The 16,305-nt window shown below is 61.0% G+C and overlaps 2 protein-coding genes across 3 annotated transcripts in view; one reads left to right on the top strand and one right to left on the bottom strand.

The window, feature by feature from the left end:
• Positions 1–286: 286 nt before the first annotated feature.
• On the top strand, positions 287–6,478 carry TESC (tescalcin). Of its 2 annotated transcripts, none has more exons than XM_053959496.1 (8): positions 287–432; positions 4,030–4,099; positions 4,920–5,000; positions 5,274–5,335; positions 5,418–5,479; positions 5,547–5,654; positions 6,055–6,102; positions 6,204–6,478. In XM_053959496.1, the coding sequence occupies exons 1-8, from the start codon at positions 375–377 to the stop codon at positions 6,279–6,281; spliced, it is 567 nt and encodes a 188-aa protein (XP_053815471.1). In that variant the 5' UTR covers positions 287–374; the 3' UTR covers positions 6,282–6,478. The 2 variants fall into 2 exon arrangements, with proteins under 2 accessions (XP_053815471.1, XP_053815470.1); XM_053959495.1 differs by having other exon boundaries at positions 289–432; positions 5,196–5,335.
• Positions 6,479–13,105: 6,627 nt separating this feature from the next.
• FBXW8 (F-box and WD repeat domain containing 8) overlaps positions 13,106–16,305 on the bottom strand; it is a 56,824-nt gene continuing 53,624 nt past the window's right edge. The window contains exons 10-11 of the mRNA XM_053959333.1: positions 15,323–15,439; positions 13,106–14,667 (exon numbers count right to left, since the gene is read on the bottom strand). Coding sequence (XP_053815308.1) covers positions 14,523–14,667; positions 15,323–15,439 — 262 coding nt within the window. The 3' untranslated portion in view covers positions 13,106–14,522. The remainder of the gene's footprint in view (positions 14,668–15,322; positions 15,440–16,305) is intronic.

Raw genomic sequence — 16,305 nt, 5'->3', positions numbered from 1 at the left:
CCCTTTGTCTCTCCCGGCCCTGGGGGCACAGCCCGGGCAGTGCCAAGGCCGGGGCAGCCGGGGGGCTCAGGTGGGAGCTGCTGCGGGGTATCCGTGGGGAGACCCCGGCCCCCATTCCCGCGCCGGGGTACCCGGGGGCAGCTCCGGAGCCACGAGCGGGGGCACAGCCGGGCGCTCCCGGTGCCACCAGCCGCTGCCGGGGCTGTCCCCGCTCCCCGAGGGTCCCACCCCCGCGGGCCCTGCGCTGCCTCTGGGCGGGGGCGCGCAGGGACCCGGGGCCGCCGCGCCGCCGCCGCCTCCCCGCCGCGCCCGCCCTTAAAAGCGGCGGCGGCTCCGGTGCAGCGCCCGCGGCGGCGCTCCCGGCACGGCCCGGGATGGGCTCCGCGCACTCCGTGCCCGCCGAGATGCGGGAGCTGGCGGACAGGACGGGCTGTGAGTACCGGGGACCTGCGGGGGCACCTCGGCCGCTCTGCCGCTGCCGCCGCCCCAGCTCATCCCACCCCGCCCCGGAGCCCCCGGCCCCGCCGCCGGAGGGGACACCGGGGGTCGGGCGCCGCAGGGGACACATCACCCGCGGGGGGTGCGGGACGTGTCACCCGGGGAGGGGGGTGCAGGAGGTGCCACCCGGGAACGGGGGGGGCGAACAGGAAATGTCACCTGGGTGGCCGGGGGGCTGCAGGAGGTGACGCTCGGGCAGGGCAGGGGATGCGGGACGTGTCGTGTGAGCCGCGGGGAGGATGCAGGGAATGTCACCCGGGAGGGTGCAGAGGTGTCACCTGGGCCGCGGGAGAGCAGGATGTGACACCTGGGGGATGGAGCGGGGGGAGGGGACGAGAGGGGAGGGTGTAGGACTGTCACCAGAGGGTGCCAGCATGTCACCCTGGGCGTGCAGCCGCGTCCCCGCTGCCACCATGCCACGAGCCAGGGCGTCGAGCGGCCACACGTGCGAGCCCCAGCCAGGCTCTGCCCACACGCGCCACCGTGCAGGGCATTGTCCCCGCATTGTCCCCGCACGGCTGCTCTGCCCCGGAGCCACCGGGCTGTGACACCGCCGGGGCTGCTCCGGGGCGCAACGCGCGCTGCTTTGGGATCGAGGCACCGGCAGGGAAAGGGGCAGGGACAGGGAAAGGGAGCCAGGGCTCCCCGCAGGGGCCGGGCCGTGGGGCGGGGTGGCCGTGGCCGTCCTGGGAAGTGTCGCCGCTCCAGGACGCGGGAGCTCCGGGCACGGGGACCGGGGAGCTCCCGCCTGGATCCTCCCGCTGCGGCCGTGCTGAGCCGCTGCCGTGAAGGGAGGGCTGAGGGGCGGCTCTGCCCACGGCCAAAGGGTCTGTTGGGGCCGAGAGGGTCCGGTGACTGTCCCCAGTGCTGCTGCTGCTCCTGGCGTCACATCTCACTTCATGTCTCCTCTCCTCTCCTCTCCCAGGGAGGGCTGAGCCCCCGCACCCCACTGAGCCCCCCGGGGCGGACTCAGGAGCTTGGGGTGCCCGCGGGGTGCCAGCCTGGCAGCCCAGGGTGGGAGGAGGATTTTGGGGAACCCCCTGGCCCGGGGACCCTGCAGCAGCATCTCCGGCACAGGCGGCACCTGCCCGTGGGAGGCTCCTCCCCGGTGCCCCGTGGATCAACCCCAGGGCAGGGCTTGCGAGGGCAACACCCAAAAATCTCATCGAGGCCAGAGGAGGGAGGGCAGGGGGAGCCCACAACTCCAAGCCACGTCTGCGGTGCATGTCCTGTGCTCCCCCCGTGCTGGGGCTGCTGCCGGAACCCCGGGGAATTCAGGGGATTTACAGCCTTGCTGCAGCCACCCTCGGTCCCGCGGGAGGAGCGGGGACAGGGCAGAGCCACCTGGAGGTGCCCATGGCTCGTTCCTTTGCCTTCTCCCCCATGGAGGGACACCCTGAGGGGCTGCTCGGGGCCGCTTCCCCTCCCTCCCTCTGTGTGCTCCATCCCAAAGCTGCAGCAGCGGCTGCCCGGGGTGAAGCTGCTCCTCCCGGGATGCTGTGACCATTCCCTGCAGCCAGGCCTGTCCCACAGCGGGGCTGAGCCTCCCCAGTGCCCCTTTCCCTTTGCTCAAGCAGCACAAACCACGCAAGGCTGGGAACAGCAAGCCCGGCTCCCTTTGGTTTAAATCCCATTTTTCCCCCGTTAGAGGAGGCTGCTGTGCTTGGACAGGGGCCTGCAGCATCAGGATGCTTCTCAGGGACACGAGCAGCCTCTGCTGCCCTTGAGCCAGCCCTCCTCCCAGCAAAGCTTTTGCCTTTTCTGCAGATTTTCCTTTTTTTTTCCCAGAAAGCAGCCGAGCACTGCCACCTTTACAGGACAGAGCAATGCTGGGAGAGCTGCCCCGGGAGGAACACCTGGGATGGGGAAAGAGGGAGGAAAAGCCTCACCCAGCCTTTGGGGGCCGGCCCAACCACAAGCATCCAGCCACTGACTGCAGCTCTTTGTCCCCTTGGTGCCTGGGACATTTTTCTGAGAGATCAAAGCCTTTTGGTGTGCACCCAAGTCCCAGATGCTGAAGGCTTGGTGGCCCAGCTGCTCCCATGGTGACAGCGATGTCGTCACGGCCGGGAGTGAAAGGTCACTTCTGCATGGCCAAAATTGGAAAGCAAAGTCCAGGGAAAGTCTCCACGGGACAGCAGCAGAGCAGCAGCTGGAGGGACTGGGGGAGAAAGCAGCCAGAGGATGGATCAGTGGGGTCTGGGAGCCAGTGGGGCCGAGGGGGAGGTGAAGGGGGTTTGGAGGGCATCCTGCAGAGGTGCTGGTGACACCCAGGCAGGCTCAGGGCCCCGCTGATCCAGCCAGCCCAGCTGGGTTTCCAGGCTGTCACAGAGGGCTGAGAAGGCCCAGCCCCGCTGATCAATACAGATGCTATTTCCAGGCTGTGAAGCAGCAGTGGGAAAGCAAAGGACATTATTTAAACATCATAAAAGGGAGTGAGGGAGGCAGCTCAGCCCAGCTCTGACCCTGCTGTCTTGCTGCAATTAACCCTTTGCAACCCCTCAGCCATGCTTTAATGTGGTTTTATGTCTCTCCATGGTGCCAGGAGTGGCTGATTTCCAGCTGCTGGGGCAGCCCTGCCCCGTGCCCAGCCCAGCTGGGGCTGCAGGAGCCTGCGGGCCCAGCTGGTGCCCAGACAGACGCCCAGCTCACAGAGACACAGCTCCAAAGCACTTCCCCGGCTCCTGGGAATGGCCCCTGTCAATATTTGCACAAGAGTCAGGCTCTGGGGGGTTGGAGCTTGGTTACAGCCCCTGGAGAACAGTGGGGGAAGATAAACTCACCTGTGCTAGGGGGGCAGGGCAGTGGGGAGGTGCTGCTGAGCTCAGGCTGGAACCCCAGCACTTGTGGGGCTCAAAGGGAGCTGCTGGTCCCCCCTTCCAGCCCTCTGCCCTGGGATGGGGTTGGTGCATCCCTGGGGCAGTGCCCACCCTGATGGTTTGTGCCTCACCCTGAGCAGTGGCAGCAATTTCAAAGCCAGGCATTCATTTTGGAGGGCTGCTGTGCCCCCTCCGTGTCCTTTCCTCTTCCCTGGCAAGGGGAAGGTGGCTGCTGTCAGGATTTCTGATCCCAGAGTTATTTCCTGCAGCAGCCACGGCTGTGGATGTGGAGGAACCTCCTGGCTCCAGGCAGAGCTGGGGCAGGGGGAGAGGAACTGCCTGGGCACAGCTCTGCCCACGGTGCCAACAACCCCAAAAAAATGCCAAGCCTGTTCCAATGGGCTGGCACCAAGGATCCTGAGCTGGGGGTGGGATCCCACTGTGCCATTCCATGCCATGCTGGGCCAGGGCCTTCCCTGCAGACCGGGACAGGGAATAAACCAGCCCTTGGCACCGTCCTTGCCACCAGCACAGGGCACAGGGACACAGGGGGACCTTGCAGGGCGGCACGGAGCCCCCACAGAGAAATGGGGGTGGCACAGCTGTGCCCAGGACCCCGCCCCGCTGCTGGGGGTGTGGGGACAGGCACAGAGGGGTGTCCCAAGGGTCCCCTGGGGCTCAGCCCCTGTCACCTCTGTTCTTTCCCTGGCAGTCACCTCTGAACAGATCGAGCACCTGCACCGGCGCTTCAAGCAGCTGAGCCAGGACCAGCTGACGATCCGGTACGGGAATCCCAGCCCAGGGCAATCCCAGCCCCAGGGCAAAATCCAGCCCCAGGGCAATCCCAGCCCCACTGCAATCCCAGCCCCACTGCCGGGGCCACCCCCAGCATCTCCCCCTTCCCTGGGCTGCCCCAGGGTGCCAGTCCAGGGCTGGGATTCTGAGTGTCCTTCCAGCCATCCCTGAGCCATCCCTGAGCCAGCTCCTGCAGCGTGGCCTTGCAAATATTCCAAGGAAAAACACACAGTGACACAGTGGCCTGGGAGCAGGGGCACTCCTGACAAACATCCCATCACTCCCCAGCTTTAAAATCAGTTTTGGGGAGGGAAGGGGGGTTGCAGTTGTTCCTTGTCCCTCTCCTTGGTGGCTGCACAGGGAATTGGGAGAGCTCTGAGCTCCTGCTGCTCTCTGCTCCCCGGGGTTATTTCTTGGCTCATTTGCTTTATAAATCCCAGTGAGCAAATGCCCAGCACAGGCTCAGCACGAAGCTGAGGGTGGACAGCAGGATCTACTTGCTGTGCCTTGCTGAGCCCTGCTTGAGGCCTTTTTCCTGGGAAAACTCCAAGATCCGTGGCAGGTAGAGCCATGCAAAGGGCCCCGGGGTCATCCCAAGAGCTCCCCCAAGACCCATTCTAGTGGGACAGAGTCCCTGAGCACAGATTTGCTCTCAGTCTGAACGGAAGAAAGAAGGGTTTTTATCCAAAACCCCTTTATTTTCCTGTGATTGCTTTGGAAGGAAGGGTTGGGTCTCTCGGGGGCTGTCAGAGCTTCTCCCTCCTCCCTCCTCCCTCACGCTCCGGCCTCTCTCTGTCCCCTTGGCAGCAAGGAGAACTTTGACAGCATTCCCGACCTGGAGTTCAACCCCATCAGAGGGAAAATCGTCCACGCCTTTTTTGACAAGCGGTGAGAACCCCCCAGCACCCAGGGAGGGAGGATTTATCCTCTGGAAACGGGATGGGGCTGGGCAAGGACCTTCCCCCTAAAGGAACCGGGTGGAAAATGAGACATTTAAGCTGAATCTTAGGGACAAACCAGTCCTAGAGCTTTGCTGGGGGGTGGCTGGGGGCTCCCCATCACCCTGGGCTCCGGCACCCCCAGGAACCTGCGGCAGGAGTCGGATGGGCTGGCGGACGAGATCAACTTCGAGGACTTCCTGACCATCATGTCCTACTTCAGACCCATCGAGATGAACATGGACGAGGAGCAGCTCGACCGCTTCCGCAAGGAGAAACTGAAATGTGAGGCTTTCCCAGAGCCTGGGCTTTGGGGCTGGTGGGAAGGGGCTGCCCTGACCCCGCCACCCCCTCCTGTCCCTCGCAGTCCTGTTCCACATGTACGACTCGGACCACGACGGGAAGATCACGCTGCAGGAGTACAGAAATGTAACGTGGGCTCCCTCCTGCCCCGTGCCCCGAGTCCCCAGGCCCGGCCTGACCCTCTGCCTTGCAGGTGGTGGAGGAGCTGCTGTCAGGGAACCCCCACCTGGAGAAGGAGTCGGCTCGATCCATCGCCGACGGGGCCATGATGGAGGCAGCCAGCATCTGTGTGGGACAAATGGTGGGAGCCTGTGCTGGGAGCTGCTTCCCTGCTCTGCCGTGCCACTGAGGGGCTGTGGTGGCATCAAAAATAGGGCTGGAAGGTGTCCCTGCTTCCCAGGGCATCTCCCTGTGCCACAGCTGCTTTGGCTGGAGGCGTTTTTTGCAGAGAGCAGCTTCCAGGGTGATGTTTTCTGATGAGAAGGGGATCAGCAAACAGCATCCCATAACCCCCCATCCTTCCTGCTTATGGAAAGGGCTGCTCCTCGCAGTCGTGGGGGTTTGGGAACCTATTTGGGGCTGGCCATGGGGTACAGTACAGGAACCCCTGGGAGATGTGTCCCTGTGCCCCAGGGGACAGCCCTGGGCCACCCCTCCCCATCACCCTGGGGCAGCTGCAATGTTTCCTCTCCCTGCGGCAGGGCCCGGACCAGGTGTACGAGGGCATCACCTTCGAGGATTTCCTTAAGGTCAGTGACAGCTCCGCTGTGTCCCCAGCAGGAGGGGCCTGGGCGGGCACAGCAGGGACCGGGGTGTGGCCCTGGCCCCGCTCAGCCCCGTCCCCTGGCAGATGTGGCAGGGCATCGACATCGAGACCAAGATGCACGTCCGCTTCCTCAACGTGGACACCATCGCTCACTGCTACTGAGGAGGGGCGGCAGCAGCAGCAGAGGAGGAGGAAGAGGAGGAGGAGGAGGAGGAGGAAGAGGACCCAGCAGCAGCTCCACGTCCTGTGTCCTGTGACCCAGCTCCCAGCTCCATGGCTCGTGTGCCTGTTCCACGCTGGGGCTGCCCTCTAGAAACATCAGAGGCTTTTATCTGTAATAAAAGATATTTCTCTTTTTAGTCCTCGCTGAGAAATACTCCATCCGTCCATCACTCCGTGGCGGGGTGTTTCCCTGAGCAGAAACCCTCCACAAATCCCGGCTGTCCCACAAATCTGGCGTTTAGCCTCTGCCAGGCGCTGCTGTGGGGAAGGAGCTGCCCAGCTTGGGCTGATCCCAGGCCGTGGGGAGAGGCAGGGACGGGGATGCAGAGGGGCAGGAGCTGGAGGCAGCACCCTCAGCACCTGCAAGGACAGCCACGTCCCACTCTGCATCCTACAGGGAAGGTGGTGGCAGCCACACGAGGAATAGTCCCGGTTTAATCCCAAACCAGCCCCCCCCGGCCAGAGCCAGGCAGGAGGAGCCCCAGCAGGCAGCAGGGACGCGGGGACGTGGGCTCCTGGCAACCAGGTGGCTTCTGCCCCCACATGTTCCCGCTAGAACAAGGCACCGGAGCCGGGGGCTGTTTGCTGGCGTTAATGACTGGAAGGCTCCAGGCGCGTTTCTGTCTCTAAGGCAGCCTGAGCTGGGGGGGGGGAGGCAGGGAAAAAAGGGCAATGGCTATTTTTAGGAAAGCAGGGAAGATTTATTTGTTTTATCAAAAACCGGTGACAGGGGCAGGCGCTGGGAGCAGCAGAGCCGGCAGGGGAGGCAGCGATGGGTGCGGAGCCACCCGGCCCTGTGGCACCCCTGGCTGGGGCAGCGACACCTCCTCCTTCTTTCCGGCATTTCTGGGGGTCTCTGCTCTGCACCCCCACACTGGGCGCATTTAGGGCTTCTGTCCCCTCCCAAGTGCCCGTGTCCGTTCGGAGCCGCTGGAACCCAGCCTGGAGCAGCTCCCGGAGCCGCGGCCGCCGGGGAAGGACAAGGGCAGGGGCAGGCGGTCCCGGCCCGCACGGACCCGCACGGCCGGGCCGGGGCTGGCCCCGGGATGGAGCCGGTCCCGTGTCCACCTGGGAATGTCCCACGGAGCCGCAGGATAGCGCTGCCGGCGCCGGTGGGGCTGGGGCTGGGGCTGGAGCTGGGCTGGGTGGGAGGGCACGATGGGGATGGAGCTCCCGGCTCTCTCTCCCGGAGGAGCCATTCGGGCCCTGAAGGGCTCCTGGTGCTGCCCCACAGCCTGGGCTGCGTTTGCAGGGCTCCGGGACTCCCTCCTGCTCTCCTCGGGTCGCTCTGGGCACCCCCATGGCCCCGGCAATTCCTCCTCCTCCTCCTCCTGAACCTCTCCTCCTCCTCCTCCTCCCCGTGCCGGACCCTCAGTGCTCCCTCCCCACCCCATGCACACGAGGGCACGATATCCAGCTCCACCCCAAATCCCCAGGTTTCCGCAGCCAACCGAGGCTCCTTTCCCTGTTTTCCCACTAAAATTTCCACCAAGACGCTGCGGGACCGCCCCACTCCCTAAAGCTGCTGCGAGCTCCGTGCTCCCACTCACAGTCCCGGCTGCCTGCAAGGTCCTTTTCTGCCCCCAGATCTCCCAGCCGGGGCTGCAGGGGTTAACACGGATCAGGGTCCCACTCCCCCTCCACACCCCGATTTCCTCGGAGGACTCACCCGAGAGGATCCACACCAGCAAGGGCAGGGAAGGGGAGGCCAGGAGGAGTGAAGAGGATGGATGAGAGGATAATTATTATCCCCTGAGTTAATTAGCTATAACTCCCTTGAGTTAATTACCCCCCCCCCCGATATTCTAAGAGGCAAGGAAGGTGAGGAAGGTTGGGAAACAGAGGCAGGACCCATCACAAAGTGGCTGCAGCGCTCTCCCTTTGCCTGTGTTGGGAATTCCCTGTGGGAAATGGGAGCGGAGAGCAGGAGGAGGCTGGAAAGGGCAGGAGAGAGGGAGGGAGCAGGGAGTGGAGCCTGATCCTCATCCCAGCGAAGGGCTGGAGCTGGAGAGCCCCAGGGATGGGCAGGAGCATCATGTTACACACAGCAAACCCCAGCAAAACGAGGATAATCGTCCTGAAAATCACAGGGAAATCTGGCAGAGCCCCGGGAAAGCTGGCAAGGGCAAAGCTCCCGCCACAGCAAAATCCTGCAAAGCCCGGAGCGTTCATAAAGGAAAATGGTTCTGTTGTGGGGCCAGGACGCTGGGACGTGGCTCAGAGATCTGCGGCAGATCCCAGCAGCGGTCAGCAGGGGGGAATTGGAAAACTGGAGCTGCCTTACAACACACTGGAAAACTCCAGGGAGGCCGATAAAGGCTGGGCAGCATCAGAGAGAGCAGCGGCTCTGGGATTGGAGAGGGAGACTGAGCGACCCCAGGAGTGCAGGGCAGCGACCCTGGGCAGGTGGGTGCTGGCACAGAGGTTGGCACACAGCCTCACCCATCTCCCCACCGTTCCCCCTCCTCCATCAGCCACACTGCAGCTTGGCAATGGCAGCAGAGACCAAACAAGGGGACGCCTGGCCAGGAAGGGAGGGAAGAGCAGGAGAGCAGGAGGCAGCACAGACCCCACAGCCATGGAGCCAGGGCAGCCACCTGCAGCTGATATTTTTAAGCTAAATTCTGAGGAGTTCCTCGTTCCTTTGAGTAGCTGAGGCAGGGGTGACAGAGGAAACTCCCACCTGCAGCTCTGCCATGAAGAGGAATTTGGCCCAGAGGCTGGAGGTCCACGTTTCTGGATGAAAATCTGCCAAATAAATCCTGACCTGGAACAGGCCCTTTCCCTCAGGTTTCTGCTGCACAATCCACCAGGACCTCCAGCCCCTGCTGCCCCACCTCCCCTCTGGCAGCAGGGGGGACACCAGCTCCAGGTACCTGGAGTTTCAGGAGCTCCACAGAAGGTGGAAATGAGCAGGCAAATGTCACTGGAGGAGAGGGGACAGGGAGGATATGAACAAGTTCCTCCACCACCTCAGAGCACCTATGTTCACCCCTCAGTGACAGCAGCTGGGACAGGGAGTGACAGAGGTGGGCAGGGCAGGAGAGCAGAGCTGGGTGGGAAAGGCCATGGGGCAGGGGGAGAAAGGGGTTCAGAGACCCCCAGAGCACCTCACAGAAAGCACCTCCTGCTCCTCCTCCCACCACTCCTGAGATCAGGAGAGGGATGGCAGCCCCTGAACCGCAGAGTGGCTCTTCTCTCACTGACTGAGGACACCAGCAGAGGCCAAAAGCACTTCCTGGGGCCTGAGCTGATGGCTTGAGCCAGGAGCAGAGCAGGGCAGTGGGGATTTTCCTGCAGCCCTGTCCTGCCCTGCAGGATGGTGTGCCAGGCTCCCCTGGAGCTGCTCCCTGTGCACACCCACAGCTCCCCTTGATCCCACATTCCCTCTGGAGCAGGGATCCCTCTCACCAGCACACAGACACCTCTTTTTAGCTGAGGATCGCTGCCACCAGCAGTGGACACCAGGACTCTCAAGGCTTTTCTTGCCAAGCTGTTTCCTGCTGTGATCCCTTTCGATTCTGTAGCTGTCCCTGACCCCCTGAGGGCCCCCAGCCTGGCAGGTGGCACCAGTGTGAGCCTGACTCCAGCCTGACCTCTGCCAGCTCAGTCCACACTGCTCCAACGTGTCCTGACTGCAGCTCCTCCACCCCAGCCCCTGAGCCCACCCAAGGCAGATTTGCCCTTCCCAGTGCCCGCCCTGACCTGTGGGACAAAGCACTGGGCCCCTCCCTGCCACTGACTGGTACCAGTGGGCTGGGAAGCTCCAAGGTGGTTTCTATCCCCAGCCCAGCTGGGATGGTGACTCCGTTCCTGCCCTTGAAATGAAGGCAGAGGCTCCATTTCAATGACCCCTTGATGCCTCAGGGTTGAGCTTTTATATTTTCACATCCTGAGCTGCTTTACTGTGTGGGTCTGGGCTTCCTATTATGGGATGGTGAGCTCTCTTCACAGAGTAGGGAGACAAAACAATTCCTTCTCTTGCTGGGGACCAAGGACAAATGATCCAATCTCAGGCCCAAGAGCACAAACAACGTGGGCTGGAGAGAGAGAAACAAGGAGGATGGGACTGCATGGGCTAAAGCTGGAATTGGACAATGAACTCCAAAATGCAAATGGAGCAGAACTGATCAAAGTGAGAGCCCCTGGGAGCGCTCGTGCATTTTGGGACCATTTTGTGTTCACCTGGGCTGTGGCTCTGGCTGGGCTCTGGTGCTGCCCAAGGTGCATCCATTAAGGAGATCCTTTTAATAAATCCCTGCTTTATTCTTTAGCTCTGTGCAGTCTCTGTTCCAGGTCAGCCATCCCAAGGCAGCACCCTGGCCCCAAAGCTCAGCAGCTCGCTGGTGTTTGCTGCTCCCCAGCACTAAGGAGCGCCCGGGGGAGCAGGACCCCATCCCTTCCCAGAAAGTCCCACGGGGACCTCTCCAACAGCCCGAGTGGCCTCACCCACACTGCGAGTCACACGCACACCCCAATCAATGTGCTGTGGTGCAACCTCCCTCAATTACCTGCATTAATTAACAGGGAAAAGGTGCTGCAATCCCCGTGCCGGCAGCCGGGCACGGGAACAGCCGGGCACGGGAACAGCCGGGCACGGGAACAGCCAGGAATGGGAACAGCCGGGAACGGGAACAGCGGGCACGGGAACAGCCGGGATTGGGAACAGCCGGGCACAGGAACAGCTGGGAATGGGAACAGCCAGCCACAGGAACAGCCGGGCATGGGAACAGCCGGGCACGGGAACAGCCGGGAATGGGAACAGCTGGGAATGGGAACAGCTGGGAACGGGAACAGCCAGGCACGGGAACAGCTGGGCATGGGAACAGCCGGGAATGGGAACAGCCGGGAATGGGAACAGCTGGGAATGGGAACAGCCAGGCACAGGAACAGCTGGGCACGGTAACAGCTGGGAATGGGAACAGCTGGGAATGGGAACAGCCGGGCATGGGAACAGCCGGGCACGGGAACAGCCGGGAATGGGAACAGCCGGGAATGGGAACAGCCGGGCATGGGAACAGCCGGGAATGGGAACAGCTGGGAATGGGAACAGCTGGGCATGGGAACAGCCGGGCACAGGAACAGCCGGGAATGGGAACAGCTGGGAATGGGAACAGCCGAGCACAGGAACAGCCGGGAATGGGAACAGCTGGGAATGGGAACAGCCGGGCACAGGAACAGCCGGGAATGGGAACAGCTGGGAATGGGAACAGCCGAGCACAGGAACAGCGGGGAATGGGAACAGCTGGGAATGGGAACAGCCGGGCATGGGAACAGCCGGGCATGGGAACAGCCGGGCACGGGAACAGCCGGGAATGGGAACAGCTGGGAATGGGAACAGCCGGGAATGGGAACAGCCGGGCACGGTAACAGCCGGGCACAGGAACAGCCGGGCATGGGAACAGCCGGGAATGGGAACAGCCGGGCACGGGAACAGCCGGGCATGGGAACAGCCGGGCACGGGAACAGTCGGGCATGGGAACAGCCGGGAATGGGAACAGCTGGGAATGGGAACAGCTGGGAATGGGAACAGCCGGGCACGGGAACAGCCGGGCACAGGAACAGCCGGGAATGGGAACAGCCGGGAATGGGAACAGCTGGGAATGGGAACAGCCGGGAATGGGAGCAGCCGGGCACGGGAGCAGCCGGGCATGGGAACAGCCGGGAATGGGAACAGCCGGGAATGGGAACAGCCGGGCACAGGAGCAGCCGGGCACAGGAACAGCCAGGCACGGGAACAGTCGGGAATGGGAACAGCCGGGAATGGGAACAGCCGGGCACGGGAACAGCTGGGCACAGGAACAGCCGGGAATGGGAACAGCCAGGCACAGAAACAGCCGGGAATGGGAACAGCCAGGAACGGGAACAGCCGGGAATGGGAACAGCCGGGCACGGGAACAGCCGGGAATGGGAACAGCCGGGAATGGGAACAGCCGGGCACAGAACAGCCGGGAATGGGAACAGTTGGGAATGGGAACAGCTGGGCACAGGAACAGCCGGGAATGGGAACAGCCGGGAATGGGAACAGCCAGGCACGGGAACAGCCGGGAATGGGAACAGCCGGGAATGGGAACAGCCAGGCACGGGAACAGCCAGCCACAGGAACAGCTGAGCACGGGAACAGCCGGGCACAGGAACAGCCGGGAATGGGAACAGCCGAGCACAGGAACAGCCGGGAATGGGAACAGCCAGGCACGGGAACAGCCGGGAATGGGAACAGCCGGGAATGGGAACAGCCAGGCACGGGAGCAGCCAGCCACAGGAACAGCCGGGAATGGGAACAGCCGGGAATGGGAACAGCCAGGCACGGGAGCAGCCAGCCACAGGAACAGCCGGGCACGGAAACAGCCAGGAATGGGAACAGCCGGGCATAGGAACAGCCGGGCACAGGCGGGGCAGGAGCAGAGGGAGCAGCAGGAACGCGTGGGAGCACTCCGGGAAAAGGGCACCACACAAACTTATCTGCTCCTTGCAGCAGGGAGATGGAGGAGGAACAAAGCTGTTCCCAGATAATGAGGCGAGATAAGGGGAAGGGAGAACAATGAGATGGGAGCTCTCCCTGCTCAGCACATCGCAGAAGGCACAGGGCTGGAGCAACCCCCAAAGTAATTTATGCTACAGAAACCATTATTTATTTGTCAGGTTTCAGCTGAACTCTTATCCAAACTGTGCATCCATGACACTTCCTGCTCTTCCAGGAATGGAGGGAGGGAGCTGGCTTCCCAGAAGGGTAGAGGAATAAAAAAAAAGAAGAAGACCAAAGCTTTATGAAAGATTAAATTTATTGGTCAGACAGAATGGCTTTGCCCCTTGCACTTTTTGTGTATCTATCACATGGAAAAAGGTAACTTAAAGACCTAAACCGTGACATTTTGGCCCAGGGGTCCTGGGAAACCACCCCAAGCCAAGAAGGAAAAGCAGTGAAACCCAGCAGTCTGCAGGGCTGTCTCAGTGCCTGCCCAGGGGTGAAGTGCCAGCCCAGCCCCTCTCCTGCAGGTCTGGGCACATTCCTCCACCTCTCCCTCGCTTCACACTGATTCCATTAACCCAGGAAAAAAGGTGTAAGTTAAAACTTAACCTCAATTTAAACAGAACTGACACAGCTTTGGTTTGCACCAGTAAGTTTACAAGGGCAAATCACAATAAAATCATTTCAAATCAGTAAAAAGATCCATGCAGGACTGGAGCTCTTGTTCCCCAAACTGGTTTTACCTGTCTGTCAGTGCTACCTGGGCTTAAGGTAAAGCCTCACTCTTTGTTTCCACCTGAGCAGCACCTCCTGCCCCTCACCTGGTGCTCCCCCATAGCTTTGGGGCTCAGCACCCAGGGAGGGCACTCTGGCCACTTCATCCCTTCTGTTCCATGATCAATTCCCAGCTTGGAAGCAAGGACAGCATTGAAAACCCTCCAGGTGCTGTGGAAGGACATGATTCAGCCAAGAACACACCTGACAACCCGAGCCAGCCCTTTGTCCCAGTGAACAGGGGTCAGCTCACCCTAAAAGGCTCAGGAACAAAATCCCACAGACAGATGTACACATACGATTAGAAAACATTTGATCCAGGATTTTAAAGAATTTAAAAAATAATTTATTCTAAAATAATTTTGATGTGTGTGTGCCCTGCTGAGTTCCCAAGCATCAGCCTGGCCTAGGGAACCTTCCACTCCCTCTCTCCATCCCAACCCCTCTCCCAGCCACCTTCTGTGCATGGTCCTGGTGTCCTGTTCCCAGGCACATTCCAGTGCACTCCAAGGAAAACAAGAACCAGCAGCTCAATACCAGGACAGACATTTCCAACACGTGGCTCAACACATGCTTTTTCCAAGTCCTTGGTGATTTTTTTCCTTCTTGGGGCAGTCAAGAACTCCTCTGAGAGCTCCCACCCCTTCAGTGTCACTCTGGCTTCCTGACCAGGATGGGACCTGCAGCATCTTTCCCACAAGCAGCAGGAATATTTCTGTTCACCCTGCACTGCTCCCTTTCCCTCCTCAGCCTCTCCATCCCCCAGGCCGGACCTCTGGACATGTCCAGAGTGACACACTGCAGCAGGGTGCTCCAGGGCACTCCTGCCCTCTTCGGGTTCACATCCCCAGGGCTTTCTGCAGCCCACAGCAGCCCTTGGGTGCTTGTCCCACATGGGTTTTCCCTTGCCCCGGTGGCCCCAGAGGCCGAGGAGTGCCCTAGATGCTGTCGTAGGGCACTGCCAGGCCGATGTTGTAGTTGTAACCTGACACCTCATCGTAGGAGGAGCGGCAGATGGGGAGGACGCTGTCCACGGCCAGCTGGTCCACGGAGAACTCATAGGAATAAATCACCCCTCGGTACCTGTGTGTAAAACAACCAGGACACACCGTTTCACCCCAGTGGGAAAGCAGGAATCACTATAAAACTGCTCTGAATTGAAAGAGGCGATGCTGCAGGAGCTGGATGAAAACCCCCATCCCCTCTGCGGGAGGCTGAGCACTTTGAACAGGGAAAGCTCCCTTCTGCCTCCTGCCAGGAACCCTCCCCGGGCTGGTGAATCATTCCCTCCAGCCCTGCAGAGACGTGACTGTCATCTGCTGAAACATCTCCAGGCTCTCCAGCACGGGGGAAGATAAATACATTGGTATTTGATAGTTCAATTAGCACTAACAGCCATTTGAGATGCAAATACCAAAACCTGCAGCTTAAATGCCAGTAGTTTTCCTTTAGGAGGAGACAGCATTACTAATATTTCGAGCATGGAGAGGGCTGCATTCCCTGCCTGGCTTCAGTGGACTTTATGTTCCCCTGCTGAGAAAAAAAAGCTTTTTTTTTTTTTTTGTGCTCAAGCAAATCAAAAGCCAATTCATCACTTGTTTTATAAACCTTACCCTTAAACCCTTTTTAATTTTATTTTTTTGCTGCTATACCCTCTCTGTAAGTGCTCTGGGTGATGACTCAGGTGCTCAGGGTGCTATTTAAGAACAAAGCAGATTGCTGCGGGCTGGTTTCTCACTTTCGGTGCAAGCTGGGGTCATCCTCGGTGATGCTGGAGCCTCGGGGGTTCTTCTCCTCGGGGATGTTGGCAGTGATCAGGCTGTGGGAATTGAACCACACGTGGCGCACTGGATGTCTGGAAAAGAACCCAGAGCACGGGGTGAGCGGGCACCTGCACTGGACTCCCAAAATCCGAGTGCTGGGAAAGGAATGCCTTCGGAATAAACACGGAGCGACTGAAACCAGCGCCCTCCCCGCGGCCAGAGGCTGGAACCTGCACTCCCGGCTCCTCCAGCCTGGAGCACATCCCACATCTTCTATCCCCATCTAGTGGGCTCTTCCCAGAACACACGAGGAGGCCAGAAAATGCTGCTGGAAAGCTGGCAGAGCAGCGGCTGGGAGGGATGGATGCGGGCTGGGCTGGGCTGGCTGCCCTGAGGACTGCAGCAGTCCCGGGAAGGGCAGGATGCTTCCCAAGAAAAGGGGAAGGACACCCCACACACCCTGCACTAAGCTGCTTTAGAAATGCACGATAAGGCACAAGCTAAGAGCCATGGAGTGGGGAGGGACCCTCAGGGATCACTGATCCAGCCCCTGGCCCTGCCCAGACCCCCAACAGCCCCACCCTGGGCATCCCTGGCAGCGCTGTCCAAAGGCTCCTGGAGCTCTGGCAGCCTCGGGGCCGTGCCCATTCCCTGGGGAGCCTGGGCAGTGCCAGCACCCTCTGGGGGAAGAACCTTTCCCTGATCTCCAGCCTGACCTGCCCTGGCCCAGCTCCAGCCGTTCCCTGGGTGCTGTCCCTGTCCCAGAGCAGAGATGGGAGCTGCCCTCAGGAGGAGCTGCAGCCCCTGGGGAGGTCTGAGCTCAGTGTGCTCTGCTCCAGCTGAACAATTCCAGTGCTCTCAGCTGCTCCCCCAGACCCCTCCCCATCCTCGTGCCCCTCTTTGGACCCTCAAGTCAGGTCTTCACTCCTTTCCCTGCCACTGGTGAATAACTGAGCCC

This window comes from Vidua chalybeata, chromosome 18 (genome assembly GCF_026979565.1).
Source record: "Vidua chalybeata isolate OUT-0048 chromosome 18, bVidCha1 merged haplotype, whole genome shotgun sequence".
In the NCBI taxonomy this organism is placed as follows: domain Eukaryota; kingdom Metazoa; phylum Chordata; class Aves; order Passeriformes; family Viduidae; genus Vidua; species Vidua chalybeata.
The sequence above is the reverse complement of the archived record's forward strand: the minus strand, read 5'-3'. Positions and strand labels throughout refer to the sequence as shown.